Source organism: Remersonia thermophila, chromosome 4 (assembly GCF_042764415.1).
Source record: "Remersonia thermophila strain ATCC 22073 chromosome 4, whole genome shotgun sequence".
Classification (NCBI taxonomy): Eukaryota; Fungi; Ascomycota; class Sordariomycetes; order Sordariales; family Chaetomiaceae; genus Remersonia; species Remersonia thermophila.
This window is the reverse complement of record NC_092220.1, coordinates 474,952-501,546: the sequence shown is the minus strand read 5'-3', so window position 1 is coordinate 501,546 and position 26,595 is coordinate 474,952. Positions and strand designations below refer to the sequence as shown.

General features: G+C 62.6%; 11 protein-coding genes across 11 annotated transcripts; 4 read left to right on the top strand and 7 right to left on the bottom strand.

Moving 5' to 3' along the window:
- Nucleotides 1–528: 528 nt before the first annotated feature.
- VTJ83DRAFT_4258 (uncharacterized protein) lies at nt 529–1,224 on the bottom strand (the record flags this gene model as incomplete). The annotated part of the gene is made up of 3 exons (XM_071010727.1): nt 529–844; nt 900–1,021; nt 1,084–1,224. The coding sequence occupies 3 exons, from the start codon at nt 1,222–1,224 to the stop codon at nt 529–531; spliced, it is 579 nt and encodes a 192-aa protein (XP_070865708.1).
- Nucleotides 1,225–2,321: 1,097 nt separating this feature from the next.
- On the top strand, nt 2,322–3,181 carry VTJ83DRAFT_4257 (uncharacterized protein; the record flags this gene model as incomplete). The annotated part of the gene is made up of 2 exons (XM_071010726.1): nt 2,322–2,620; nt 2,713–3,181. 2 exons carry the CDS (start codon nt 2,322–2,324, stop codon nt 3,179–3,181), a joined length of 768 nt encoding a protein of 255 aa, XP_070865707.1.
- Nucleotides 3,182–3,664: 483 nt separating this feature from the next.
- VTJ83DRAFT_4256 (uncharacterized protein) lies at nt 3,665–4,434 on the bottom strand (the record flags this gene model as incomplete). The annotated part of the gene is made up of 3 exons (XM_071010725.1): nt 3,665–3,724; nt 3,793–3,937; nt 4,043–4,434. The coding sequence occupies 3 exons, from the start codon at nt 4,432–4,434 to the stop codon at nt 3,665–3,667; spliced, it is 597 nt and encodes a 198-aa protein (XP_070865706.1).
- A 1,095-nt stretch (nt 4,435–5,529) lies between these two features.
- VTJ83DRAFT_4255 (uncharacterized protein) lies at nt 5,530–6,979 on the bottom strand (the record flags this gene model as incomplete). Its single annotated transcript, XM_071010724.1, has 2 exons — nt 5,530–6,690; nt 6,782–6,979. The coding sequence occupies 2 exons, from the start codon at nt 6,977–6,979 to the stop codon at nt 5,530–5,532; spliced, it is 1,359 nt and encodes a 452-aa protein (XP_070865705.1).
- Nucleotides 6,980–8,157: 1,178 nt separating this feature from the next.
- On the bottom strand, nt 8,158–9,536 carry VTJ83DRAFT_4254 (uncharacterized protein; the record flags this gene model as incomplete). The annotated part of the gene is made up of 3 exons (XM_071010723.1): nt 8,158–9,001; nt 9,078–9,339; nt 9,524–9,536. The coding sequence occupies 3 exons, from the start codon at nt 9,534–9,536 to the stop codon at nt 8,158–8,160; spliced, it is 1,119 nt and encodes a 372-aa protein (XP_070865704.1).
- A 1,278-nt stretch (nt 9,537–10,814) lies between these two features.
- On the top strand, nt 10,815–12,617 carry VTJ83DRAFT_4253 (uncharacterized protein; the record flags this gene model as incomplete). The annotated part of the gene is made up of 3 exons (XM_071010722.1): nt 10,815–11,258; nt 11,344–11,552; nt 11,621–12,617. 3 exons carry the CDS (start codon nt 10,815–10,817, stop codon nt 12,615–12,617), a joined length of 1,650 nt encoding a protein of 549 aa, XP_070865703.1.
- An 807-nt stretch (nt 12,618–13,424) lies between these two features.
- On the bottom strand, nt 13,425–16,573 carry VTJ83DRAFT_4252 (uncharacterized protein; the record flags this gene model as incomplete). Its single annotated transcript, XM_071010721.1, has 2 exons — nt 13,425–14,328; nt 14,433–16,573. The coding sequence occupies 2 exons, from the start codon at nt 16,571–16,573 to the stop codon at nt 13,425–13,427; spliced, it is 3,045 nt and encodes a 1,014-aa protein (XP_070865702.1).
- Nucleotides 16,574–17,414: 841 nt separating this feature from the next.
- On the top strand, nt 17,415–18,279 carry VTJ83DRAFT_4251 (uncharacterized protein; the record flags this gene model as incomplete). Its single annotated transcript, XM_071010720.1, has 2 exons — nt 17,415–17,517; nt 17,642–18,279. 2 exons carry the CDS (start codon nt 17,415–17,417, stop codon nt 18,277–18,279), a joined length of 741 nt encoding a protein of 246 aa, XP_070865701.1.
- Nucleotides 18,280–18,534: 255 nt separating this feature from the next.
- VTJ83DRAFT_4250 (uncharacterized protein) lies at nt 18,535–19,064 on the bottom strand (the record flags this gene model as incomplete). The annotated part of the gene is made up of 4 exons (XM_071010719.1): nt 18,535–18,588; nt 18,659–18,727; nt 18,826–18,852; nt 18,924–19,064. 4 exons carry the CDS (start codon nt 19,062–19,064, stop codon nt 18,535–18,537), a joined length of 291 nt encoding a protein of 96 aa, XP_070865700.1.
- Nucleotides 19,065–19,945: 881 nt separating this feature from the next.
- VTJ83DRAFT_4249 (uncharacterized protein) lies at nt 19,946–23,356 on the top strand (the record flags this gene model as incomplete). Its single annotated transcript, XM_071010717.1, has 6 exons — nt 19,946–20,074; nt 20,156–20,245; nt 20,316–20,597; nt 20,728–20,818; nt 20,906–22,192; nt 22,317–23,356. 6 exons carry the CDS (start codon nt 19,946–19,948, stop codon nt 23,354–23,356), a joined length of 2,919 nt encoding a protein of 972 aa, XP_070865699.1.
- A 1,527-nt stretch (nt 23,357–24,883) lies between these two features.
- On the bottom strand, nt 24,884–25,757 carry VTJ83DRAFT_4248 (uncharacterized protein; the record flags this gene model as incomplete). Its single annotated transcript, XM_071010716.1, has 2 exons — nt 24,884–25,362; nt 25,463–25,757. The coding sequence occupies 2 exons, from the start codon at nt 25,755–25,757 to the stop codon at nt 24,884–24,886; spliced, it is 774 nt and encodes a 257-aa protein (XP_070865698.1).
- Nucleotides 25,758–26,595: the final 838 nt, after the last annotated feature.

Genomic DNA, 26,595 nt, shown 5'->3' with positions numbered 1-26,595 from the left:
CCCCCGGCGGCTGGTGGCGGAGGCCGCAAAACTGGTTTTGGCGCGCGACTACGGTGCGTGTATAGTATGTACGACGTGTTTCGTACCGGCCTATGAACTGCTGCCGGGAGAAGAAGGGGAAAACGGGAACCGCGGTGTACTAGGTCACCTACACAGTAGGTTACCTTTCTTTCCAGGTAGTGTACATCTATTGAGAAACCGCTTAGAGAAAGACGTATTATTACGTAGGTAGGTAAGGTACAGGTACAGTACAAAAAGCTACGCCAAGGTGCCTACCAGGTAGGCAGGTAGGCAGGTAGGCAAAAGGCAAGGGGTCGGGCAGGTCAAGGTCCCTGCAGGTACCTCGTACCAACTATAGTCACGCAGTAGCATATAGCAGCACAAAGTGCGGCCGTGTCCTCGGGCAATTCGCCTTGTTCAACATCCTCGATGTTCAGAGCCGGTCTGCCCTGAACAGAACGCCACGGAATCCTCCATACCAGGTATCCTTCCCACGCGGGCGTCGTCGACACAGCATGGAGGACCCTCTCACTGCAACAAGAATCCCAAGACGACCGCCCCGATCGAGGCCGACACCCCGGTGCGCAGCCGCCGGCCAGACCCCGACGTCGGCACCGGGTCAGACGCCGCCGGGGTCCCGTCAAGATCGAGCGTGCCCGTGGACGCGGGCGGCGTCGACAGGGTCAAGACGCCCCACGTCACGCCGGGGCCCGTGAAGGTGCTTGTCCAGACCGTCTCGGTCGGCCCCGTGATGCTGGGGCCGTGATAGCCCGGCCCGAACGACGACGAGCCCGTGCATGTCGCCGCCGTGGTCCCCTCCAGCCGGCACTCGAGATCCGCCGTCCTGGTCTGTCGTCAGCCGTCCCGTCGGTGAAATGCTCTACGCGCAGGGCGCCTACAGCGTCCCGGGGTTTTCGCCCTTGTACACCAGCGTGTGCGGGCCCTCGGTGAAGACAAACGGCAGATCCCCGTCGATCTGGCACTCGGCACAGAAGACGGTGTAGACGGTGGTCGACTCGTCCTGGACGTTGACGTTAGAAATGGAAAACAAAGCAAAGCGGTCATTATCGGTCGTCAACATACGCTGCTCAGGACGCTGCCGCGGAGCGCCGCCCAGTCCGAGTCGCCGTACTCCGGCAGGTAGACCGACACGGTGGACTGACAGTAGGCGCCAAGGCCTGCTGCGCACAGCAAGCCCAGGAGCGCCGCGCGGTGCCGTCTCATGATGGTCTCGGTGCTTCACCGTCGGCGTGTGACAGGTCCATGATCCACGGGTACGGAGAAGAGAGAGGAAAAAAGAGCGTCAGAAGGAAGGGGGGCGGCGGTCGTCGTTCAACGTTCAAGTCGGCGTCGGTGCTTGGCGATGCTTGGCGTGTCAGCCTTCACGGTCCATCGGAACCTACCAGCTCCCCTTTCCAACGCCAAGCAGCGATTGAATGCATCAAGCCGTTGGCTGTGTACTTTTTTTTCCTTGTTTTGCATGGTCGTCGCCCTTCACTTGGAGGGGCGGAACCAACTTTGCGGTTCATGGCTGACGAGGTGAGGTTCTGAAACGGTCGGAGAAAGGGTTGTTTGTTGGTGGCACGTTTGCGCCGCGGCCGTGTCTCACAGCGACCGAGGAACCCCGTCAAGCAGCCCAGCTTGGAGTTTCGCTTCGTTTCCAGCAGATCTCAGCAAACAGGAATCCATCTCGGCGCTCGTGCTTAGCGACCAAACTAGGCCCATCCAACATCGACATCACCAAACCGACACGGAGACAAAGAACAGCCCTGTTGACATGCATAGGGTATGTACACAGTACACGGTATGCGTGTAGCGGACGGCGGCGATCCATGAGCCAACCCAGTTGTGTCGTTCAGCCCCTGACGTCGCCACCTTGGTCCACTGCAACGCGCCCCGGCCACGGAAGACGCATAGTTCTCCGTGCCGCAATCTCCGGCTCCCGTGAAAAGGAGACCAACTACTGCGTAGCTATTGAACGTTGGTTTCGACGATCGGCGGCGTTTAGGCAACGATGAAAGCGACCGGGAACCGGATCCGAGACCTTTTGGCGATTAATATTGATCGCCGACTGATGGCTAGCTGGCTATAAATAGGATTCAAAAGGTCCTTGCGCTGTCATTCTGACCAACGCGTGTCGCTCTTTTTTTTTTTTTTTTTTTTTTTTTTATCAAAAACAACAAAACAAACCCTGACTTCCGCGTCTTTCTCGTTGCTGTTCTTCCTGTTCTTGTTTGGCCATTGCTCTCCGTCCCTGGGCTTCATCTGTTTTGCATGTATAACGAGTGCATGTGCTGCTTGCGCCAGAGACCTCATCCATCATGAAGCGCACCTCGTCGATGCTTCTGACGGCCGCCACGGCCGCCGGCCTCGCCGCCGCGCAGGCCAGCACCACCGTCGTCAGCGTTTTGGTGCCGTTTGCCGACCTCCAGGCCATTGAAGGCTCCGTCATCTCGGCCGGCCCAACCGCCACCAGCTACCTCCTGGCGTGCCCTACGACCGCCCGGGACACCGAGTGCGGTCTTGGTCCTGGCATCTCGGTGCTTCACGGGCCTTCCATCCTGACGTACGCCATGTCTTACACCGGGTTCGACGAAACATCCTCCACCGAGGCCTTCTTGTACGTTCTTCTCGCCTTTCCCGCCCGTCCTCCCGCCCCTCTCTCCCGGAACGAACACAAGCAGGACTGACTCATCCATCCCCTTGAAACAGCTCCCTCGGCGCCTCCTGCACGATGGACGACGCCAAGAACACCATCGGCTGCCTGGCCACCTACGTCTCGGGCACCGAGACGACCACCTTCAGCACAAAGGAGGAAAGCTACCGAGAGCACATCATGCCGGTCACCATCACCGCCGGCGTGGAGAAGCTGCAGGTGGCGGCCACGGGCGGAAGCAGCGGCGACGACGACGGCGGCCCGGCCGAGACCGCCACGCCCGCCCCGACCCGACCCCGACCGGCGGCTCGGAGGCGGCGGGCGCTTCGGGCGGCAGCTCGAGCAACGCGGCTGTGCCGAGGATCACGCAGAACGCGGTGGTGCTGGGCGCGGCCGCCCTGGTTGGGGGTGCGATGCTGCTGTGAAGCAAAAGAACAACCAGTTCTCGATATCCAATCGCTACGTACCTTGGGGCTTGGATGGGACGGACGGGCAGCTCTCTGTTGGGTTGGGTTATCTATGTAGACGGATATATTTGCCTCCTTTCCTTGGCATAGACCGGCGTCGGTAATGCCTGGGTGGGGATAATGATAATCGAATGGATGACGACGACGACGACGATCCCCCATCTACCATCCCTCTGGTTACACCTTCAACCCCCTTCCTTGCGAAACGAAGCCGCCGAACGAGTACCAAGGTACTCGTGGTGGCACCCCCGTGATGCTGCTTGCCTGAGAAGTGTCAGGTACCACATGTTTGTCTCCACGTCTTGGTTTTCATAAGGAGTTTTCATGAGAAGGTCGCGGGTTGGACCCGACCGGACCTTGGCAGCTGGCATGGCGTTCCCTTGTGTTCGCTCATCACCGTGGAGCACACGTCATCCGAGACAAGCTTGATCGTAAGAAATCACGGTTTGAAGTTACGCGCCAGACAGGCAGATGCGGCCGGCCAGGCATGCTGCCCAACCGGTTCTCTTCCCGGCCATGTCGTGCAAGCCTCCACCGGGCGTCAGCGAACCCGATCCTCCCTCCCGTCCTGCCAGCTCGTGCAGTTGACGCACCGCAATGCCTGTTCGTGTCAGTCACACACACACATACACATGCCCGGCGGAACAACACGAGGTAGGCGGGACGCACCTTATCGCTGATGCTCTTCCGGCAGTACTGGCACTTGACCGTGTGCTTGATGATGGGATCGTGCGAGATCCATTGGTACACCGAGGCCAGCAAGTAGAGCGAGAAGCCAACGCCGACGAAGTTGAGGGCCTTGTTGATGAAGAGCCTGATGGCGTGTCAGCACCTGACCCCCCATGAACGAGGCCGGCTCATACAATGAGCCAGACTGGAGAGAGTCGGTCGACGAGGAACAAAAAAGAGAGAAACCCACCCGTACGCCATCACCACCGCACCATCATCCTGCGCCTGCTGCAGCGTGTTATACCCCCCGTGCGGCGGGCGGTTCGGCCCCGGGCGGAGCACGGCAAACTTCTCCTCGAGGTTCTTGTTGAGCGGCAGCAGCACCGACAGCGGCGGGAGGAGTATGTCCGAGACGAAGGACGTGACGAGCGCGGTGAACATGGACGCCACGATCAAACCAAAGGCGATCTCGAGCACGTTGCCCTGGAAGGCAAAGTCGATGAAGCCGTTGACGATCTTTTCGACGCGGCGGCGCGACTCCTCGAGCAGCGGCTGCTCCTCGGAGGATTCGGAGGCGGCGCCGGCGGCGGCAGCGGCAGCGGAGGGCTCCCGGTTGTGGGGGGAGTTGGACCGGTCGGCCATGGTGCCGTTGTAGTGGTGGTGGAGGGGGTGGTGGTGGTGGTGATGTTCCGGCCTGATATATACTATAGATTGATGGTCTTTTCTCTCTTTTTCTCTGCCTTTTTTTGTTAAAAATCAAACAAAACCGATCAAGCAACACCACGATGCGCCGATCTAGATATATACAAAACTATAGTATGTTCGTTTCGTCGTAAGGAGTTGAGGACCTCGTCCCAACCATCCCCCTTTTGTGTTGATCGACACCAAGCAGCTTTACGAGGGCGGGGACCAACCGCTCGACCCCTGGCGCCGCCGAGACACCAACATCCAAACATGGCATGGCGTTAACGCTCCTGACGTCACCTCCCGAGCGACGTTGTCAACACACCACCATGCCACGACCCCTCACGTTCACCGACCCCGCTGCCGTCGCGTCCAGCGTCGTGCGTCGTTCCGGCTCTCGGCAGCGGTTACCAACGCTGAGATGGTGATGCCAGGGGCTGGTCTTGCAAGCACGACACGTCCTACCGGGGAATGGAGCTGCAGCACGTACGCGGTAGTTATTCGTCCTTCGCTGGGCGCCTCGGCCGCTGCATGCATTGTGGTCCTGCTCCTCTCTCCGCCTTTCCCCTTTTGGCCAGGGACGTGGCGATGGTGCTGTGTTGACGATTCTCCGGCCAATGTTGCTGACGATAGTAGGATCCAGCTGACTCGTAAACCCAAGACATTTTCATCGGACTTCATGTAAAGAACCGAAGCCCCGCGGAGATCCAATAGAGAGTCTAGAATACGATTAACGAACGACGGCATATGAACTAATACAAGGAAAAAGAATACATATCCCGCCTCCACGACCACTTTCGTCACGGCGGTAGATTTCAAAGCATGCGTCAGACTGGAAACGAATGTCTGCTTCTGTGATCTGAAGAGAGTTGGCAGGGGGAACAGATGGCGATCGAAGCCCAAAAGGAAAAGCAAAGCAGAAATTGAGAACGAGTGCTATAATTGACAGCATCCCCATGAATCCCCCCCAAAAAGAAAAAGAGTCTAGACACCAACCCACAGCTCACCGGCGCTCATCGCCACCCTCCTAGCTCGCCGTTTCCGTCCCCTTCCTTAGAACCTCGGCGGATAGCCACCCCCCGGAGCCGAACTCAGGTTGACATCATAAAACTGGTCCCCGTTCCCCGCGGCCCCGGGCCCCTGCGGCGGATACATCCCCCCTCCCAGCGTGCTCTCCGACATGCTCGCCTCCTTGCCCATGCCCGCGCCCGCGCCCGCGCCCCCCATCGTCGCCATCATCATCCTCCTCGCCCGCGTGGCCCGCCGATGCACGGTGAGCAGCGCCCAGAACGCCACCGCGGCGCACGCGACCACGGCGCCGAGCAGGCCGTACAGCAGGCCGCTCGTCTCGGCCGCGATGCCGAACGCGGCCCCGTGCTCGTTGACGCCCTTCTTGACCGTCTCCGCGGCGGCCGCGACGCCGACGGCGGCGACGGCGGTCGCCAGCAGGCCGGCGGCCAGGCCGCCGAGGGCGCCCAGCATGGCCGCGCGCTGCCCGGCCTCGAGCGCGCGCGAGCCCCCCGGGCGGCGCTCGAGCGCGTGCTCGAGCCCGACGAGGGCGGCGTTGCAGGCGAGCGCGAGCGCGAGCGCCGAGCACGCGGCGAGCAGGAAGCCGGCCATGGCCAGGACGGCGCGCGGGATCGCGGCCAGCGCGTCGAGCAGCTCGCGCGCGAGGCGCAGGTCGGCGAGCCGGGCCCGGAACGGGCCGACCTGCAGCCCCTCGTCCAGGGCGCGCAGCAGGTCCGGGCGGTACCCCCAGCGGAACTTGGGCGTGCAGGCCGGGGAGGAGATGCCCCGGTTGAGGTTGTCGATCGGCGCCGCCTTGACGCCGTCCTTGTCCTTGTCTTCTTTGCGCCGGATCTTGCGGGGCTTGCTGCTGTCTTTGTCGTCGTCGTCGTCGTTGTCGTCGTCGGAATCGGCATCGGAATCGGAATCATCCTTGTCTTCGCCGTAGTCGGCCCAGCAGAGCGAGCCTGCGTGGACCGAGTAGTACTCGTGGATGCCCAGGGCGCGGGCGACGCTGCGCTGGGCGTCGGCGAGGGCCTCCGAGGTGATTTTGATGGCGTTGCCGCAGGTGTTGGAAATGGCCTCGTCGGCGCCCTTGCTGTCGATGCCAAGAAAGTCCAGGCCTTTGCTGACGCCGCCGCTGACCGACTCGCAGGCTTTGTTGCCGGCGTTGTTGATAAGCTGGATGCCGACGCGGCTGGTGTTGAACTGGAGAGACGGTCAGTCAGGGGCGAACGCTTCCATGGCAAAGCCCACGCCTTTCCTCAAGGGATGGCATGCCCAGCAGAGAGGTACGTACGCGAACGATGGCAAGATTCTCCGTCGTCTTGTTGCCCATGCCGGACGTGACGATGATGGTCATGAGCAACGCGGCGACGAAGGTGCAGAAGAGCGGCGCCCACTTGATGAGAGCGTCCTTGGTCTTCCCGCCACGGCGGGGGTGGCCTCCGCCGGAGGGCTGCATGGGATGCATGCCCGGCATCCCTGGCCGCTCCATGGTGCGTTATAGGGACCAAAGAGGGTGCCGATGGGAAGCTCTTTCAGGGAGCGAGAGAGGAATGCTCCAGCTCGATATCGAAGGAACGTATGAGGAGAGAGCTCAAGCCCGTGCTTGAGAGTCTTGTATCCTGTCTGGTCGTCCTCGACGGGCGAACCAAGGCGTCTTGGATCAAAAGGAACGAGAAACGCCCGCGTTGGGCAGCGTCAAGAAGAAGAAGGAATGAAGAAGGGATGGAAACGTCAATAGAGAACAACAGCCTCTCTGTTCACAACGGAGGACACAAGACCAGCGGCCGGGGCTCCTCGACGGGTTATATCCAACCCACCCCCGACTGTATCCAGCTACCGGACTCCCTCATCACCGACTGACCGGACCCAGCACAACCCGCGAACCCAAAGCCGAAACAAGGGGATTTCCGCGAGTTCCGGTTCTGGGACCCGGCCGGGTCTTGCTTCCAGGTTTCCAAGGGGCCAGAACCCATCCGTGCATGTATGTGTGTGTGTGTGGTGGGGAGGGGGGGCAGGGCTTTGAGAGAGAAACATTCGAGACCAACGCAGCCGTCCATCCAGGCGTATGCCGCTTACACAAGGAGGAGGGCCCAGAACTCACCACGGGGCCGCGAGGTCTTCCGCTGGGTTTGAGGGAGCCAGAGGCCCACCGCCCATGAAGCCGCATGCCGTGCACCCTGGGGGATTTCAGCACGATTGGCCCGTCGTCAAGAATGGGCACACAGACGGAGGTTCCCCAGGCCGAGAGTTTTGTTGCCTATTCACCCCAGACATACGCGGCCGGGCTCTGGACCCGAGGCGAAACCAATCCAATCCAAGACCAGCACGGAGCAACGTTTCAAAGCCGGGGGCGGGGAACGGGGGGCCGGGGGTGCGGCCGGGGTCGGGACCGCGGAGATTTGTGTGACGTTCGTTTTGGATGTCCGGTCACCGACCCGGCCTCCGGGCCCGGCCTTGACCCACTCCTCGCTCCGGGGCCGCGCCCCGCCATTCGGAAATGACTTGATGGCCTCGGCACTTTTTAATCCTACAATCACTCTTACTCCTTGATGGAACCCAAGCTGCAGAAGAAGAGAAAAAAAAATCGCAGATTTGGCATTTCCTTCATAAAACTACATACATACAGCATAAAAGAAACGCACCGACCCGACCCTCGCGCACCGTCGCTTAGAGCTTGGCCGCCGGGGTGGTGTAGGAGTTCATGGTCTTGAGGGAAGCGACGGCGTCGTTGACGAACTCGTCAACGATGGCCTTGGCAGGCTTCCTGTCGTTGACGACGGCGGCGCACTGGCCCATGAGGTAGGGGCGGAACTCGTCGAGCAGGTCCTCGATGTCGCCGTCCTTGTCGGCCTTGAGGGCGGGGCTGATGTTGGTCTCGCCGTTCATGACGCGATCCAGATCGGCCTCGTAGGGGATCTTGCCGCGCGAGGTGAGCTCCTTGATCTCCTGCTGGCGCTCCTCCTCCCAGTTGACAATGTAGGGGTTCTTGCGAACGCGCATGGGGCGGCCGGTGAAGATGACGGTGCGGATGGTGTCGTTGAAGCCGGCGGTGCGCACGGCCTCCTTGTGGGTCTCGGGAGCACCGGCCTCCTCGGCCAGGATGAAGCGGGTGCCGACCCAGACGCCGGTGGCGCCCATGGCGAGGGCGGCGGCGAGCAGCTGGCCGCTATGGATGCCGCCGGCGGCGACGACCTGGACGGGCTTGCCGGTGAGGGGCGACTTGTGGCCCTTGACGGCCTGGACGACGGCCGGGATGAGAATGGTGGTGGCGATGTCGCCGGTGTGGCCGCCGCCCTCGCCGCCCTGGGCGCAGATGATGTCGACGCCGAGGTCGAGGCACTTCTTGACGTGCTTGGGGTGGCCGATCATGTTCATGTAGAGGATGCCGTGCTTGTGCAGCTTCTCGACGACGTGGCGAGGGGGCACGCCGACGGCCGACACGAAGAGCTTGGCGCCCGACTCGATGATGATGTCGATCAGCTCGTCAAGCTTGCCCTTGGTGTAGTCGTAGCTGGCGCGCGGTCAGCCGAGGTCCCGAGGCAGAGAAGCCAAAAACGATAAGGAAAAAAAAAAAGGAGCCAACGTACTTGGTCTTCCTGGCGTTTCCGCCCACCTGGGGCAGCAGGAGGTCCACGCCGAAGACGCCGTTCTTGTCAACGAGGTTCGCCTTGAGCTCGGCGATCTGCTCCCGGAGCATCTCGGGGGTGTAGCCGATGCCGCCCAGCACGCCCATGCCGCCGGCGTTGGTGACGGCCGCGGCCAGCTTGGGGCCAGCGGCGACGTTCATGCCGGCGAGCAGGATGGGGTGGTTGATCTTGAAAAGATCGGTCAGGGGGGTGCGGATCTGCTCTGCGTGGTGTCAGCCGGCGTTGATCATGGCGGCGAAGGTGTTGCCGAGGATCGAGCTCATCCCGTGTGGGAGAGACTGGGAGGGACTTGTGTGTGTGTGTGTGTGTGTGTGTGTGTGTGTGTCGTCGCATCACATGCTTGTCGGCGCCTTGGGGGGCGGGGGGGGGGCGTTGGGGTCACTTACGAGGAGAAGCCATTGTGTAGGTCGGTGGGAGGGAAACGACGAGAAAGATGAACCACTACAAAAAAAAAAAAAAAATAGGCTGATGCGATGCGAACAAGCAATGGAACGAGGACAAGCAGAAGCGACGAGGAGCGAGGAAGAGCGAGGATCGGGGTGGTGTATTTAAGAGAAAGATGGGAGCCCGTCGGCACCAGCCCAGATCCGGGGTAACCACTTCGTGAAGCCGGGGCCGAGTCTGGGGAAACTGGCCCGCCAAGAGCGTCGGGGGGGCGTTTGTGCCGAGGTTGGCCGCCTCGGGCACCGCAGGCGTCGCAGGCTGGGGGCCGCTGAAGGAGCTTGAAGGAGCTTGAAGGACCCACCGCAGAGCTCAGATGGGGACGCTGATGGACTCGGATGGGGTTGCCGAACCCCCAAGCTGAGAGGGGCCCGTGGCTGCCGTAGCCGAGGCATCCATTCCATCCCAGCAGCATTGCGGCCCCCGTTCGTGCCCGCCATGGATACTATAGGTAGGTGGCATGGGCACCCGTCACGCGTTTTCCTGCCTCGCAAACAAGGAAGTCCTGGACCTCCCACAAGGCGCCTCTGTCAGCGCGTCCTGTCATGGAAGCAAACTAGCACCATCCACCCGGGCCGACGTCCATTTTCTGGCGGCCACGGAAAAGCTCAGCCGTCCAAAAATACCAACCATCAACAGCCACGGGCCACGGTCAGCCCCGGTCAGCCACAGATCGCCACCGTCATTGTTTGGACCGTGCATGTCGTGGCAAAGGGCAAGACAGCAGCGGCGTGGGTTGCACGTGCTTCTTCATGACGACCCGCCTCTCTCCCTTGCTGGTGATGGACGCCGAGACGGGAACCAGGGGTTAATTACTACATACTACTACTACATACTGGCGACGGCAGCACATGCATGCACCAACCAAGACCAAGACAACCTTCTGGGCCATCCCCAGCGCCCTTGCGTGGGATCATGTCCCCAAACCGGTCGCTTGGAAGTGGTTCTGGGCCCTGACTCTTGTTCTTTTCTTTTCTTTTCTTTTTTTTTTCTCCTTCTTCAACAATATGGAAACTCGACTCGCCCTTGGACAAAGACTCTGGGCTGGCCTTGAACCGACTTGTACAGTGCTGCAAGTAATGAACGACACGGTAACAAGCTTTGTTGCACAAGAAAGCCCAAGGGACGGTGCGGGGTAGAACCCTAACCCTCGATCCCGCAGGACCGACCCCTCAGCAGCGCAGCACGACGGCTCGAGAAAATCGCAAAACGTCCCAACGGCCTCGCGATGCGACCATGAAGCGTTTCCCCCTCGCCATCCGCCCGCCATTGTGCCCGCCACGCACCGTTGTACCGCCAGCCCGCCATGCGTGCCAATTCGCACGCACTCCGCGCCTGACGAGGTCCGAAAGCAGACCCTATTCGAGGACCGCGCACCGTCCTGCCGACAAGTCGCCTTCGGCCTCGCTCCCCTTCCGCAAATACTCCCTCCCGCGCTCTCCTCGACGCACCGGCCCCGTTGACCTGCCCGCCACGATGAGCGCCCCTCCAGACCCCGCGCGCCCGCGCACCGCCTACATCGCCCTCGGCAGCAACATGGGCGACCGCATCGCCTGGATCGAAAGGGCCTGCAACGAGATGGACGCCCGCGGCATCCGCGTCAAGCGGACGAGCAGCCTGTGGGAGACGGAGCCCATGTACGTGCTCGACCAGGATCGCTTCGTCAACGGCGCCTGCGAGGTTGGTTGGTGCCGTCGCCGTCCGCTGCATCTGCGCGTCTGTCTTGGAGGGCATGCTCGAACCTGACGCTTGGGGGTTGTTCCAGGTCGAGACCACCCTAGAACCGCTCGAGCTGCTCGACGCTCTCCAGGACATTGAGAGGTCGCTGGGCCGCAAGAAGGTGATCGACAAGGGACCCCGCAACATTGACTTGGACATCCTGCTGTACGAGGACCTGAAGCTCGACCACGAGCGCCTCAAGATCCCCCACGTGGGCATCCCCGAGCGCGAGTTTGTGCTTCGGCCCCTGGCCGAGTGAGCATTCACCTCCCAGCCAGCAAAGCAAAGCAAAGCAAATGGCATGGACCCGTCTGACCGCGCAGGCTCATCCCCGAAAAGCCCCTCGACCCGGCGCGGCCGTGGCGCACCATCGCCGACTACCGCGACGCCCTGCCGCCCTCCAAGACGCCCCTCACCACCCTGACCCCTCTCACCTCCCACCACCCGCCCATCCGCGCTCTCGACCCCGCCCGCAAGACCCATGTCATGGCCATTCTCAACATGACCCCCGACTCCTTCTCCGACGGCGGCCAGAACCCGATCCCGGGCCAGGGCGGCGCCGAGTCCCCGGCCGTTCTTCAGACCATCCGCGCCTGGCTCGACGCCGGCGCGACCATGATCGACATTGGCGGCCAGTCCACCCGCCCCGGCGCCCCCGAGGTCTCGCTGCAGGAGGAGCTCGACCGGGTGCTCCCCGCCGTGCGCCTGATCCGCCAGACGTACCAGGAGCCCGTGCTCATCAGCGTCGACACGTACCGCGCCGCCGTCGCCGAGGCCGCCGTCGCCGCCGGCGCCGACATCATCAACGACGTCTCGGGCGGCTCCATGGACCCCGACATGCTGCCCACCGTCGCCCGCCTCGGCACCACGGTGTGCCTGATGCACATGCGTGGGACGCCCTCCACCATGGGCCAGCTCGCCAGCTACCCGGACCAAGAGGGCGGCCTGATCGCCTCCATCGCCCGCGAGCTGCTCGAGCGCGTCCGCGCCGCCGAGGCGGCGGGGATCCGGCGCTGGCGCATCGTGCTCGACCCGGGCTTGGGCTTCGCCAAGGTCGGCAGGCAGAACGTCGACGTCCTCCGCCGGCTCGACGAGCTGCGCACCTGGCCGGGCCTGCAAGGCCTGCCGTGGCTGGTCGGCTCCAGCCGCAAGAGCTTCATCGGGCAGGTCACGGGCGTGCCGACCCCGCGCGAGCGGGTCTGGGGGACCGCGGCGACCGTCGCGGCCGCGGTGCAGGGCGGCGCCGACGTGGTGCGGGTCCACGACGTCAAGGAGATGGCGCAGGTGGTGGCGATGGCGGATGCCATTTGGAGGTTGTAGCATGTCGCCGCGGAGCCTTCCTGTCCAGGCCGTGCTGTCGCGGTGCACATGGCGGACCGATGGGTGCATGTACACGAGGTCTAGGTATAGGCGTTGCGTTCGGGGCGGCTGTGTGGTTTTCAAAAAGGGGGAAAAAAAAAAAACCCAATAGATGTCATTTTTTTTTCTTGCTGCTGCTGCTGCGCATTTTCGAGGCGTACCTCCGTGGGTTGGTAACATGTCACGGCAGATATCCTCCGGGGGTTGTTGGGACTCGACATCGCTCTTCAAGATGGCGTCTTTTGGCCGAGGCGATCGAACCGTCTTGTCCCGGCATCCACCGATTCTTGCCTCATGGCTAGACGCAATGGGATTCCTGACGAACCAGGAGCACGCGTGGGGCGCGCGCGCGCCTCGATGTACAACGCATAACGAGTGACCAACAGATACGGAGCCGACAGCCACCGTCCGTCCCGCGATCAAAGTGATTCCCTCCCCGTCGGATAGCCATACCAGTAGTTCCCAGAGCGACTCCATCCCATTCCATCCAAGGACGCCGCCCTCCTCGATCCCAAAACGCCATGCTTAATATGCAAAAACTAAACCCGAACCCGAACCGTGAAGCCAAGATCCGTGCCCGTTTCTGTCCGTTGTTTTTTTGTTGTTTTCCCGTCCCATCCCGAACCCCGACCCTTTTCTTTGCTATCCCAAGAAGAAGAAGAATCCGCAGAAAACCCACCAGACCTGAAAGCCGATTTCCCGTAACCCGCAACCCGTAACCCTGCCTGCACCGCCTTCCTGAGGTCAAAAACTCGTGCTAATATACAATTACCACGTCTCGGGCCCGAACCTGCCCCCCTCGGGCACCGTCTTGTACGCGCATGCGCGCCAGTCGCACCCCATCTTGTACACCTCGGTGCCCCACCAGCGGAACCCCTTGGCGACGCCCGAGTAGATGAAGCCAAAGAAAACAACGACGATGCCGAACGCCAGCCCCGAGTCGAGCGCGGCCGACAGCGTCATGGTGTACTTGGCCCACCAGGCGGGGGCGCGGCGCTTGATCAGGTAGTTGAAGAGGTAGCAGACGAGGGCCCAGACCGAAAAGTTGAGGCCCGTGGCGGGGGGGATCCAGCCGAGGGAGCCAAAGAGGACGGGCAGGTTGATGAGGCGGACGACGGAGCGCTTGCGGCCGCGGGCGTAGAGCCAGAGGAGGACGGGGAGGACGGCGCCCACGGCGAAGGCCCAGACGAGCGGGCGGTAGGTGGCGCCCTTGCCGAAGAACTCGGCCGGGCCGACCACGCCCCAGAGGATGGAGCCGTTGAAGTGGACCCGGGCGATGGGGCAGGTGAAGCCGTTGACGGCCTCGGGGGTGCACAGCCCGGGCACGTTGACGAACATCCAGTTGAGCACGGCGATCTGCGTCAGCGACGAGACGACGGTGGCGGCCACCTGCACGGCGAACAGGATGCGCGGCGGGATCTTCATGTAGTGGCCGAGCTTCAGGTCGGCGGCGAACTTGATGCCCTGGGCCGACGAGATGTAGCCGTACGTGACAAAGACCATGTTGGCGACGGGGCGCCCGGGGAACAGGGCGCCCGCGACGAGCTGGCAGATGAGGTAGATGGACGAGTGCTGGTTGGTGACGGCCATGACGATGCCGATGGGGATGAAGAGGAAGGCGGCGATGGCGAGGGCCAGGAGGAGACCGTACCAAGGGAGGTGGATGGGGTAGCTGGAGAAAGAGAGAGAGAGAGAGAAAAGTCAGCTATCGATCCATGCCATGCGCTGACCTGGCCCGGCCCGGCCCGGCGGAGAGGGAGCGAATGCGATGCTTACTACTCGACGACAAAGATGCCGATGGCGGTCATGGTGACAAAGGTGGTGAGGTACCACAGCATCGGGGCGTCCTTGTAGCGACGCATCAGGCGGTTGTGGACGTCCTCGCGGCCCATGAGGTTGTCGACGCTGAGCGAGGAGCGGGTACGGCTGTCGGTGCTGGGGCGGCGCCGAGGGGCGGCGGCGGCCTCATGGCTGTTTTCGTGCTCGGGGGCGGCCACGGGCTCGTAGCCCTTGGGCTCCGAAGCCGTCTCCTCGAGCGAGCGCCGCCACTGGGTCCAGATGTCGCGGCCGTGCCAGCAGGCGGTGTGCGTCAAGAGGGCGGCCAGGCCGGCGAACTGCACGCCGTAGCTCAGGACGTACGTGATGGGCAGGAACACGCGGCTGTAGCGGGAGTAGGCCTCGCGGTCGAAGACGAAGTCGGGGGTCAAGATCTTGCTCACGTCGTAGACGTGGCCCGTGTTGTCGAAGACGGCGGCGGACAGGATGGGCATGTAGGACGAGTAGAGCCAGTTGGCGTAGTAGGCGATGGGAGCAATGACCCACATGACGATGACGAGGCCGCCGACGACGTTCATGGCGGCCCAGAAGGGGGTGAGCAAGGGGGAGCCGATGTAGGCGACCTGGGCCCAGTCGAAGGTCAGGGGGAACAGGCCGAGGCCGGAGACGACGCCGAACAGGTTGGCAACGACCACGTTGTCCGGGGCGAACCAGGTCACGACGTTGAAGTAGCTCAGGGCGGGCATGAGCAGGCCGGGGAGGAAGTAGAAGAGGAAGGCGCCGAGCCAGACGACGTAGAAGAAGTTCCAGCGGCTGATGCGCCAGCCGTTGGCCTCGCGGTTCTCCTCCTTGTGCAGGGTGGTGAACATGGCGGCCGACATGAGGGTGCCCGGCCAGATCATGCCGCTGGGGCGGACCAGGAAGCGGCGGGTCAGGCCGGCAAAGGCGTAGCCGATGATCTGCGTGGACAGGGTGAGCAGCAGCTGGTACGGGAGGCTGGCCTCCTGCTTGTAGAAGCGCGTCTGCTCGACGATGACGTCGGTCGCAAAGGCGAAGCCGAAGGCCACGTTACTGCTGACGTAGACGCACGTGTGCTCCTTTTCGTTCCAGCGGCCCTGGGCAAGCCACAGGCGCAGGCGGCGGAGGCCCGCGGGGCGGGCGGGCGGCGCGGGGCGGAGGCTCGGGCGGTCGCTGCTGGCCAGCGACGCGACCTCGCTCCGCATGCCGTCGACATACTCCTCGGGAGGGTCGTCGTCCCGCTTCAGAAGGTAGTCCCAAACGTGGCCGAGCGGGTGGGCCATGAGCAAGGCGATGACGGGGGTGATGGCGACGCTGGGGTAGCGCAGCGAGAAGAAGAGGTTGGTCGCGGAGCCCATGACGGAGAAGAGAATGGACAAGGTCCACATGCGCGGCGTGTTGATGGACAAGGTGGTGTCGTCGGTGGGGGACACGGAGGCGCGGACCTGGGCGTAGGGCGAGTTGTCGGGGGGGTTCTGCTCGTCAAAGTCGTCCCCGACCACCGATTCGGAAAAGTAGGAGCGGGCGTCGTCATCGTCCTCGTCGGCGTCGGCCTCGGGGGTCCCGAGAGGGTCCTCGAGCACCGGCGCATCGGTCGTGCCAAAGCGACCCTCGAGGCCGCCCACGGTAGCGGAGCCGCCGAATTCCTGGGACTGGCGGGGGGTGCGGCGGAGCGTGGGCGAGCCTGGCTGGGAGCGGCCGGAGGCATAGCTGCGGAGCGAGGCGTATCTCGAGTCGGAGGCTTTGCGCGAGGAGCTGCGGGACCCGGTGCCGTGATTGCCCAGGTCCTCGGAACTGTCGGCAGGGGAGGACGCGATGGAGCCGTACGACGGGCTGGCGCCGGGCGCCGCACGGCGCAACGGCGATTGGTCCTTGGTCATGGGATCGCCAGGACAGCCAGCGTGCCGGCCATGAGGGTCAGCAACGTCGGGCTCGGAATCGAAGGTTTGAAAAGCGCTGGCGTGGTGGACAAGAGTCGGCACTCTGGATCGGCCGGGTGGCGGAGGAGAAAATGCGGCGGGCGGCGTGGGGTCCGAGGCGGGTCCCGGGGACAGGGAGCGCAGTGGAATGGCCTGTCCAGTGTCTGGGGGCGTTCCAGAGGTGCCCCGAGCGAAGGGAGGCATGGTTTTTTTTGGGCCAAGGCGACGTAGGACGGCTCAATGCTCCTGAATGGGGTTCACATGTCGAGACACGCGCGGTCCGGCGAACCTGGAGGTGATGCAACCATGCGGCGCGGCATGGGGGGACAGGATCGGCATTGGACGGGCGTGTCGTGTCGGCTTTCGTTCGTGGGCAGATACACTGGGGTGGGGGTGGTTCTGGGAGATGCCAATCCGAGCCACCATGTCTTGGGTGCGCTCGGGACCTGAGTAGGTGAGCCTGAAGAGCAGGACACGGATACCGTACCTCGGTTGCACGATGCAGGTGGGAAGTTTTTTTTTGGTGGGCTTAGGTCGGGCAGGTTGGATCTTGATTTGGAAATTGCATTGGCGCTGGGACGGTACTTACAAACGAACGGAAGGTACGGGACCTGAGGTCAGGTACCAACCTGCCTACCTGACTTGGCCATGCTAGCGGGAGGTTCCGCTCGGCTGGGGCGGATCGGGAAGCAGGAGCCCGTTATCGTTAATAGTGATTAGGTCCAACGTTCACGTTGGGCGTCCTGTTACACGCACCCTCAGGACCCACCCACAGCGGCCCCAAGACCTGGCTGTCCAGTCCCGTCTTCGCGCCGTGGCTGCATGGAGCCTCCAACCTGCAATACCCTCCATGAGCTCCTCCATCCTCCAGCCCACTTCATCACGTTCCTCTACTTGGCACACCTCTACCACCGTAGGCAGGACAACGAGAAACGGGTAGCGAACGAACCTCCACATCGAACCCACCAACTTCCAGCCTCTCCATCCCGCCGGAACCTGGAAGAAGCTAGGCCAATTCGCAAGAAGCGCCCACAAGCCCGGCCACATGGACGACGACGCCATGCAGCTCAAAGCGGCCAAGCAGCAGCTCCGGGCCGCCATGAAGCACAAGCTGCGCGCCATCCCGCCCAGCACTCTTCTCGCACAGAGTAGGCCACCTTCTCTATCCGGGCACCCCACCCCCCCCCCCCCCCCCCTCCATGGATGCACACCTAGGCTGCCGCTAAGCATCATCTTCCCTCCTCCCCCCCACCCCCGTCACACCTCCTCCAGGCGTTGCCGTCCGCGACACGCTCAAGACCCTCCCCGCCTACGCCGACGCCCGCCGCATCAGCGTCTTCCTCTCCATGCCGACCGGCGAGGTCCAGACCGACGCCATCGTGCGCGACGCCCTCGCCGCCGGCAAGGAGGTGTTCGTGCCCTACCTGCACGCTCACCCGGCCCACGAGCCGGGCCTGCCGAAGCGCGTCATGGACATGGTGCGCCTGCGCGACCTCGCCGACTACGAATCCCTGCGGCCCGACGCGTGGGGCATCCCGAGCATCGACCCGGCCACCGTCGCGAGCCGGCGGCGCGTGCTCGGCGAGGAGGGGGCCGCCGAGCCGTCCGACGCCACCCTGCTGGACCTGGTGCTCGTCCCCGGCGTGGCCTTTGACGCTGACCCGGCCACGGGAGCCATCCGCCGCCTGGGACACGGCAAGGGGTTCTATGACTACTTTTTCTTCCGGCACGGGCTGAAGGCGCAGAGGCTGCAAACGTCTTCTCCTGTATTGCTGGTCGGCTTAGCCCTGTCTGAGCAGTTCCTGGCGCCGTCCGAGGGGCCCGTACCTGTCGGCCCGCTGGACCAAGAGCTGGACGGTCTTGTCCTGGGCAGCGGCGAGATCAAGGGCCCGCTCGCCGAGGCCCGGTGAAGAGTCATGATTCCACAGTTTAGCCTGGCGGCATTGTTGTTGGCTGTCCGTTCGTCTGTCCGTCCGTCCGTCTGCCCGCCCGTCCCCAAATCGTGCGCCCGCCTGTCCGTCCAGTCTGTCTGTTCGCCTGTCCTGTCCTGTCCTGTTCTGTCCTGTCCTTGTTCCGTCCCGTCCCGTGCCCGTTGTGCCATCCAACATGCTTTGCTTGCCTTTGCGTTGTTCTTTTGGGACTTTCCCCTCCTCAACCTTCGCCTCTCACCCCGACAAGCTCTGAATCAGCGACACGTTGTCGCCCTTGAGCAGGATTTGCTGCGACCCATCGTCAGTTCTGTCCGTCTCGGTTTCGCCTCGCGGGGAGAGAATGTCGATCATGGCATACCCCTAGTTTCCTCCTCTCCTCGGTGCTGTTCGTCTTGGTAACAAGCTTGACCTCCACGGCGTCGTCAATCTGCGTGCGCGTCGGTTCGTCAGCCGGCCCGTCCAGCCCCGTCCAGCCCAGCTCGCGAGCGCGAACATGTCGGGGTGATGGGGTCCTGGATTACTCACCACCAGGTTCATGAACTCGTCGAATCCCTGCGGCACGTCAGCAAACAAAAACCGTCCCTTCCACGGAGACCCCATCTCGGCTCGAGGCGTCGGCGTACCCGGATGATTCCCTCGATGCGGATCGACAGCTGCTCGTACAGCCAGATTTGCACGGGCGTGCGCTGCTGGAGGAGGCGGAACAGGAAGTTGATGGGGGGGAGCAGGACCCTCCTGCCGCCGGGGGCGCCTCTGCCGGCCATGGTGGGTGTTGAGGGGGTGGTGGTGGTGGTGGAGGAGGAGGTGGTGGCGGTGCGGTGGTGGTAATGTGGTGGTGGAGGTGGTGGATTGTTCAGCGTCTCTTGTTGGAAACCCAAGCCAGACAGAGAGAGCCGCGTCCTTCTGGCTTCTGGCGTAGGTCGGTCGCGAAGCAGGGTTGGCTTGGCGAAACCTGCAAGCTTGGAAAGGGAAAAACAAGTGGCCCGTGCGTCCCTGAGGTCGACCGGTCCCCTGGTAGGTACGTCTCCACCCCCCACCCCCCCCCCCCCCTGCTGGTTCTGCCCGCCGGTTCTGTTCCGTCGGCTGCTGCTGCTGCTGCTGCTGCTGCTGCTGCCCCTCCTTTTTTTCCAACTTTCGTCCCAGTGCCGGAGTGGGGCAGTCTCTCTCAGCACTTGATTGCCTTTGGCAGCAGCCTGACGTGGGTTTCTTGAAGAGCTGCAAAAGGCAGAAAAGAGAGAAACATAGCATCATCCTCCACCTCACCCATCTCACCTTCGCCTCGCCTCGCCTCGCCTCACCTCGCCGCACCGCACCGCACCGCACTAGCTGCCCACCCACCCTGTCTGCCCCCCCCGTCATCCGCACCCAACTACCAGCGCTCATTTCGGACCCAAGTGACAGACGCTCTTGGAACGCGCCAACCCACCACCGTTTCGCCAGACCCGGTTCTCCAAGGAAGCAGGCTAGGAGGGAGGGGCAGCAACCTGGAAGCTTGGAAGCCGCAGGAACCGAGCAGATTCGCGGCCTGTTGCGGCGCTTTTCTTCTCGGAACTCACCGTCAACCGTCTCGCCGTCCATCGCCGAACCCATCCACATCCGCTTCTCGAGCCCCCCCGATCAGCCCCGTCCTTGCTCGTTTGCCGCCATGGCGTCCAATGGACCCCCCGAGACGTTCTCCGTCTCCAACGTGCTGGCGGCCATGCTGACCATGCGCAGCGGGGACGCCGACAAGAAGAAGGTCGCCGTCGACTACCTGGCGCGATTCCAGAAATCGGTTGGTCGCTTGCCTCCCCTCCTTTTCGCTCCCGTCTGCCACGCATCACCCCCGCGCCCAAACTGACACGACGCGCCCAAGAACGACGCGTGGGCCACGACGATATCCATCCTGCAAAGCTCGACCGAGGCCGAGGCCCAGCTCTTCGCCGCCACCACCCTCAAGGGAAAGGTACGCTCCTCCTGGCCGCCGTTCCTGCTCCTCTGACAAAACCGCCACCGCGCCTCGGCTGACCCCTCAGATCACATATGACCTTAGCACTCAAGTCCCCGAGGCGGACCTGCCCGCCCTCCGGGCTCAGATCCTCCTGCTTCTCAAAAAGTACGCCCCCGGCCCCAAGCCGGTGCGCGTCCAGCTATGCGTGTGCCTCGCCATCCTGGCCATCCAGATGCAGACGTGGAAGGACGTCCTCCCCACCGTGGTCTCGACCCTCGGCAACGACGTCGCCAGCCACGCCTGCATCCTCGACTTCCTCCGAGTTCTCCCCGAAGAAGTGACCGAGGGCCGCAAAATCACCCTGTCTGTACGTGGACCGACGCACCAGCCCGCCTCGCCCGCCCGCTTCGCTGCCAAAGCGCCTCCCCTCCCCCCAACTCCCCAACCCAACCCAACCCATCGGCTTCGTCGTTCTAATTCAAGCTCCCCCGTGACAGGAAGAAGACCTTGCTCAGAGGACAACGGAGCTCCTGGCCGATAACGCCGAGCAGGTGGTGCAGCTTCTCGTGAACTATGCTCAATCGTCACGTAAGAGACCTTTACCCCCCCCCTTTCTTTCTCTCTCGCTCTCCTTTTCCCTTCTCCTCGGTTTTCAAACCGCTGACGACATCTCAGCCGCCGCCGCTACCAACCCCCAGCTGTTCGATTGCATCAGCTCGTGGCTCCGCGAGGTGCCCGTCAGCGTCGTCGTCAAGTCGCCGCTCATGGATGCCGTCATGCACGGCGTGACCGACGACCAGTCCCTGCAGGCCGCCGCCGACTGCCTCGGCATCATCTGCCGCGAGACCCGCGATGTCGACGATAACCTCGAGACCATCCAGGCTCTGCTGCCCAAGGTGCTCCAGCTGCGCCCGCGCATCCGCTCGCTCGTCGACGACGACGACACCGAGGGCTTCAAGGCCATCACCCGGGTCTTCGCCGACGCCGGCGAGTCGTGGGTGCTCATCATCGCCCGGCAGCCCCAGCACTTCCGCCCCCTCGTCGAGTGCCTGCTCGAGTGCTGCGCCCTCGACAAGGAGCGCGACGTCATCGCCTACACCTTCACCTTCTGGTACGAGCTGAAGCAGTACCTGACCCTGGACCACTACATGGAGGCCCGCGTCCAGCTGCTGGACGTGTACGCCCAGCTCGTCGACATCATGATCAAGCAGCTCGAGTACCCGGCGTCGGACGACCCCAACGACGTCGACCTGTTTGATGGCGACCGCGAGCAGGAGGAAAAGTTCCGCGAGTTCCGCCACCACATGGGCGACACCCTCAAGGACTGCTGCGAGGTCATGGGCGTCTCGGCCTGCCTCACCAAGGTCCACGACGCCATCCAGCGCTGGCAAGACACGTACGGCAGCCGCGCCACCCAGCAATCGGTGCCTCACTGGCAGTCCCTCGAGGCGCCCCTCTTCGCCATGCGCGCCATGGGCCGCATGGTCGACCGGCACGACGCCAGCGTCCTGCCCCAGATCTTCCCCTTGCTCGTCCAGATCCCCATCAGCAACGAGAAGCTCCGCTTCGCCGCCATCATGGTGTTTGGCCGCTACACCGAGTGGACCGCCGCCCATCCCGAGTTCCTCGAGCCCCAGTTCCAGTACATCGTCTCGAGCTTCCAGGCCGAGTCCCAGGAGATCCTCCGCGCCGCCGCCCAGGCCTTTATGTATTTCTGCGTCGACTGCAAGCACCTGCTGGGGTCCCAGGTCGTTCAGCTGCAGGCCTTCTACGACCAGATCCTCGACAAGCTTCCCGTCTCTAGCAAGGAGGAGGTGACCGAGGGCGTCGCCTACGTCGTCGGGGTCCAAAAGGTCGAGGACGTGTACAAGCTGCTCAAGCTGTACTGCGACCCGCTCGTGCAGCGCCTGATGGTCAAGGCGAACGCCGCGGCCGACAACAAGGCCAAGCTCGACCTGGCCGGTGTGTTTTCCTTTTCCTTTTTCTTTTTTTTTTTTTTTTTTTTTTTTTTTTTTTTTTTTTTTTTTTTTTTGGCTCCGGCCCGCCTCCTTGTATCTCTCGTCTCGTCACTGACACATCCGCGCAGACCACATCAACCTCATCACCTTCTTCGTCCAGCACGTCGTCCCTTACATCCCCGGCAACGAGGAGAACCCCGCCGTCAAGTACTGGCAGGAGGTGTTCCCCATCCTGTCGACCATCCTCGACAACTTCATCGACTTTGTGCCCATCTGCGAGCGCGTGTGCCGCTGCTGGCGCTTCATGGTGATCTCGTACCGCGCCGCCATCACCCCTCTCCTCGGCCCGCTCGCCAACCAGCTGGCCGCCGGCTTCGCCAAGTCCAAGCAGGGCTGCTTCCTGTGGGCCACCAGCGCCATCCTGCGCGAGTTCTCGGAGGACCGCGAGCACGTCGACGAGTCCATCACGTCCAACATCTACGTCTTCTTCGAGGCTCAGGCCACCAACGTCCTGCGCACCATGAGCGATCTGCCCCCCGCCGACCTGCCCGACGTCATCGAGGACTTTTACCGTCTCCTCATCGACGCCCTGCTCTACTACCCGACCCGCCTCATCCCCTCCCCGCTGTTCACCCCCATTTTCCAGGCCGCCATTTCGGCTCTGGCCCTGGAAAAGCAGGAGCCCGTCTCCGCCGCCCTGCACTACATCCGCGACCTGCTCACCTACGGCGGCCCCAACCCTGCCGCCTCCGGGGGCGACCTCGGCCCGGCGGGCCAGCACCTTCGCGACCTGGTGCGCCAGCTGCTGCTGGCCCAGGGCGAGGCTCTGGTGAAGCAGACCCTGGCGGGCATGATGATCACCTTCCCGCGCGACTGCTTCGCCGACGGCAGCGGCGTGCTGCTGGGCATGTTTGAGCTTCTGCCGGGCGAGACGGCCGTCTGGGTCGACCGGACCGTGAGGATGCTGCCGCAGGGGACCGTGACGCAGGCCGAGGCGGATCGGCTGCGGGCCAAGATTGCGGACAAGCTGAGGGATGGTGACCCCGCGGCGGTGAGGCAGATTCGGGTGATCCTGCAGGACTTTACGAACACGTACAGGAGGAGGTACGTGGCGCCTAGGGACGGGCTTGGGGTGTTGGAGGCGGCGAGGTTCCATTTTGAGGGTTAAGAGCGTCGAGGGTGGATTGCGGGAATCCAGAGGAGGTGGCTTGTCGTGGAGCTGTCCGTGATCGTTGGGTTGGACTAGGACCTGGTCTGAGGAGGAGTGGATGAATGAATGGACGGGGTGGTTTGACGGAAGGGTCAAGGTGGAGGAAGAGCAGGACAGGGCAAGGCAGGGCAAGTCAGGACGCATGGATGAGGATCAGGGGGATGATGACGAAGATGATGATGATGATGGGCAGGATAGCATGGTACGATATGCGGGAGTGACAAGGGGAGGGAATGGAAGCATTGCGTTACGATCATCTCGACAAGCCGGAGAAGAGGATCGGGCGGGTATTGGGTGGGTTCCTTGTCGTTTGGGCCCCAATGGATATGATATCGGTACGATACGGTGTCTTTCTGGCCACATGCGTGAATGGATGGCGCGCATCTCGAGGGGAGGAGGGAGGGAGGGGATGTGTATCTAGGTAGAGGAAAGAAGACGCGGCACACGGGCGACGGCCGATGGCTTGCGGGGTGGCTCGTGGGGTGGCTCGCGGGATGGTGACGAGTCAGGCCACGCGCGTCGACAACAACGATGGACCAACGAACGGACGGGCGGACGAGCGGATGAATGAGGGGCGCGCCACGCTTATCCGTTATCCTTCTCTTTTACATTTCTGTTTCATTTTCACCTTTTTATTTTATTTTTTTTCCTCAACATGAAAGGTGCCATCGATGGGATCATGGAAGATATCCAAAAGCAACGGAACAAAGAGGGGCCGGCATATGGTGGGAGGTCGTAGTTCAGGTAATACTATATCAGATGCGTATGAAGGTGGCATTTGTCTTGATAGATGGCGGGGCGGTCTCTTTACCTTGCTCGGGGGGGGTTTCAGGGACGTAGGACAAAGATATCGGGGATGAAGGGCAACCAAGGGAGCGGGCGGAGGTGTTTTCTTCCATGCCTATGGAGGAGAGAAGGGGGAGAGAGGAGTGACAAGACATGTACCGTACCGCCTCTTGACCAACAACACTCCTCATGAACGAAAAGGAAGACTGGCTCGATCATATGAAGAATAAAAAAAAAATAAACATGTTTTGTCGTTCACCCCCACAGAACACGCCAAGCTTGCATGCGGATGGGAGAGACAGTGACGAACACACATACACACGCGCATACATACGCGCATACACGCGCGCGCACGCCAGTCGCAAACCAACACAAAAATAGTTTCCGAAACGCAAAAAAAGCCCGAGGCCCACGCGCCCTCGGCAGAGTATCAAAGTCGAAGAAGCAAGTGTGCTCATTATGTACAGGCCAGGGAGGCCGCCCATCGCTAAACCATCCATCATCGTCTTGCCAAAGAATCCACACAGGCCCGCCATCCCATCCAGAAACCAGCCAACAACAACAACGCACATACACACGCACACCCCCCTCCTCTGCCCAAACAACCGGCAACCATGCATCAATCACCAAGCACCACCGCTGCACACCAGACCTGGGTACCCACACACCCTGGGGGTAGTACATAAATCAACTACACGCTTAGAGCAGAGCCACGAACCCGGCCGCCACGACAGCCAGGGCGGCCGTGACGGGGGCCACGATGGCGCGCCCGGCGGCGTTCTCGTCATCCTTGGTCTCGGCGGCTTCGGTGGGCTCGCTGGAGGCGCCGCCCGTGGCGGCCGACCTGTCGGTGGTGACGGCGGTGGCGGGGAAGGAGCTGGCGCTCGAGGTCTCGTCGTCCTCGTCCTCGTCGGCCGAGGAGGAGGACGACGAGGTGGTCTTGGCGGCCGAAGAGGACGACGACGACGTCTTGGTGGTGGCGGCGGTGGCCGAGGTGGACGACGACGACGACGAAGACGACGTCTCGGTCGCCGTCTCGGGCACGGGCGTCTGCGAGACCAGGGCGCCCTCCACCTCCGGGTACGAGGCAGCGCAGTCGGCGAGGGACTGCCCGTCGGGGCAGCACCACGTCTCGCCCTTGTTGTCGGCCGCGCAGTAGTAGCCGGCGTCGCACGAGCCTGCGTACACAAGTGGTCAGCAACGACAGAACCAAATAAAAAAAAGCAGCGCGTTGCGAAGCCAAAGGGGAACGCGATGGCGAAAGGGGTGACGACGTACTGCCGGAGCGGTTCGGGCAGCAGACCTCGCCGGCGCTCGGGTTGAAGCAGTGCACCTCGTCGTCGCCGGACGAGCACGTCTCGTAGCCGGCGCCGCAGGCGGCGGCGCAGGTCGGGCCGACGCCGCAGACCTCGGTGGCGGGCTGGTACCCGGGGACCTCATCGCGGCGCATGACGCCAAAGAGGGAGCGGGTCGACATCTTGAGCATCGAGGGCTTGTAAGGGCGGAGAGGCTCGGCGGCAACGCCGGTGGCGAGGCTGAGGGCCGCGAAGGCGGCGACGGACTTGACGAGCATGGTGATGATGTTTTTTTGTTGGTCGACTGAAGCGAGCGAGCGAGAGACAGGCAGGTAGTTGGATGATGATGGTCGTGGTGTAGGTTGTCGGTGAACCGGATCGACGATGAAGACGACGACGACGACGACGACGACAGCGACGAGCACGCGCACACACAGAGCAGCCAAAGAAACGAGTGGATCGAGCGCTAAAAGGGCTCTTCGTAAAAGGAGCGACACGCGGTGTTTCGTGGTTTTACGAGAAAGGAGACGACATGACACGAAACGACGGACAGAACAGGAGGTGAAGGGGGGGGAAAGGGAAGGGAGGCGAAAGGGAAATGAGGCAAACGGCGGGTTACGGGTGGATAAAAACGGTCAGGCTGCGAGCGCAATCTCACTCTTCCTTGCTCTCCTTAATTTTAGGTCGGGGTCCCCTTGCGCCGTTTCTGGGGTTGCGAGGGCTGGAAGCAGGGGACTCGCTGGCGGCCACCTCCCTGAATGAAGAGTAACTAACTACCGTTCCTGCACGCAGCCTATCTTGGCGCTTTCCGCCAAGGCTGCGCGCTTCTGGTACATTTTTTGCAGTCATTGTCATCCGCCACCTCGGAAACAATCAAGAGTGACGAACGTTTCAACAGAGGTATCGCATTGAGCCGTTGCCAAACAGAGAAACACAGTTCTAGCGAGATGCTGTTAGTCCACACCGCCTGCTAAAAACCTGTTCTCTTGCCCTAGCGAAACCTCCTTACCCTTCTTGCTGACGGCGAGAGATGTTGGTGGGTATCGACGTGAGAGTCGCGTCAGCCAGGCGAAGCGGACCCGATGGCCATGTTGTCTGCAAATATTGTATGGAGAG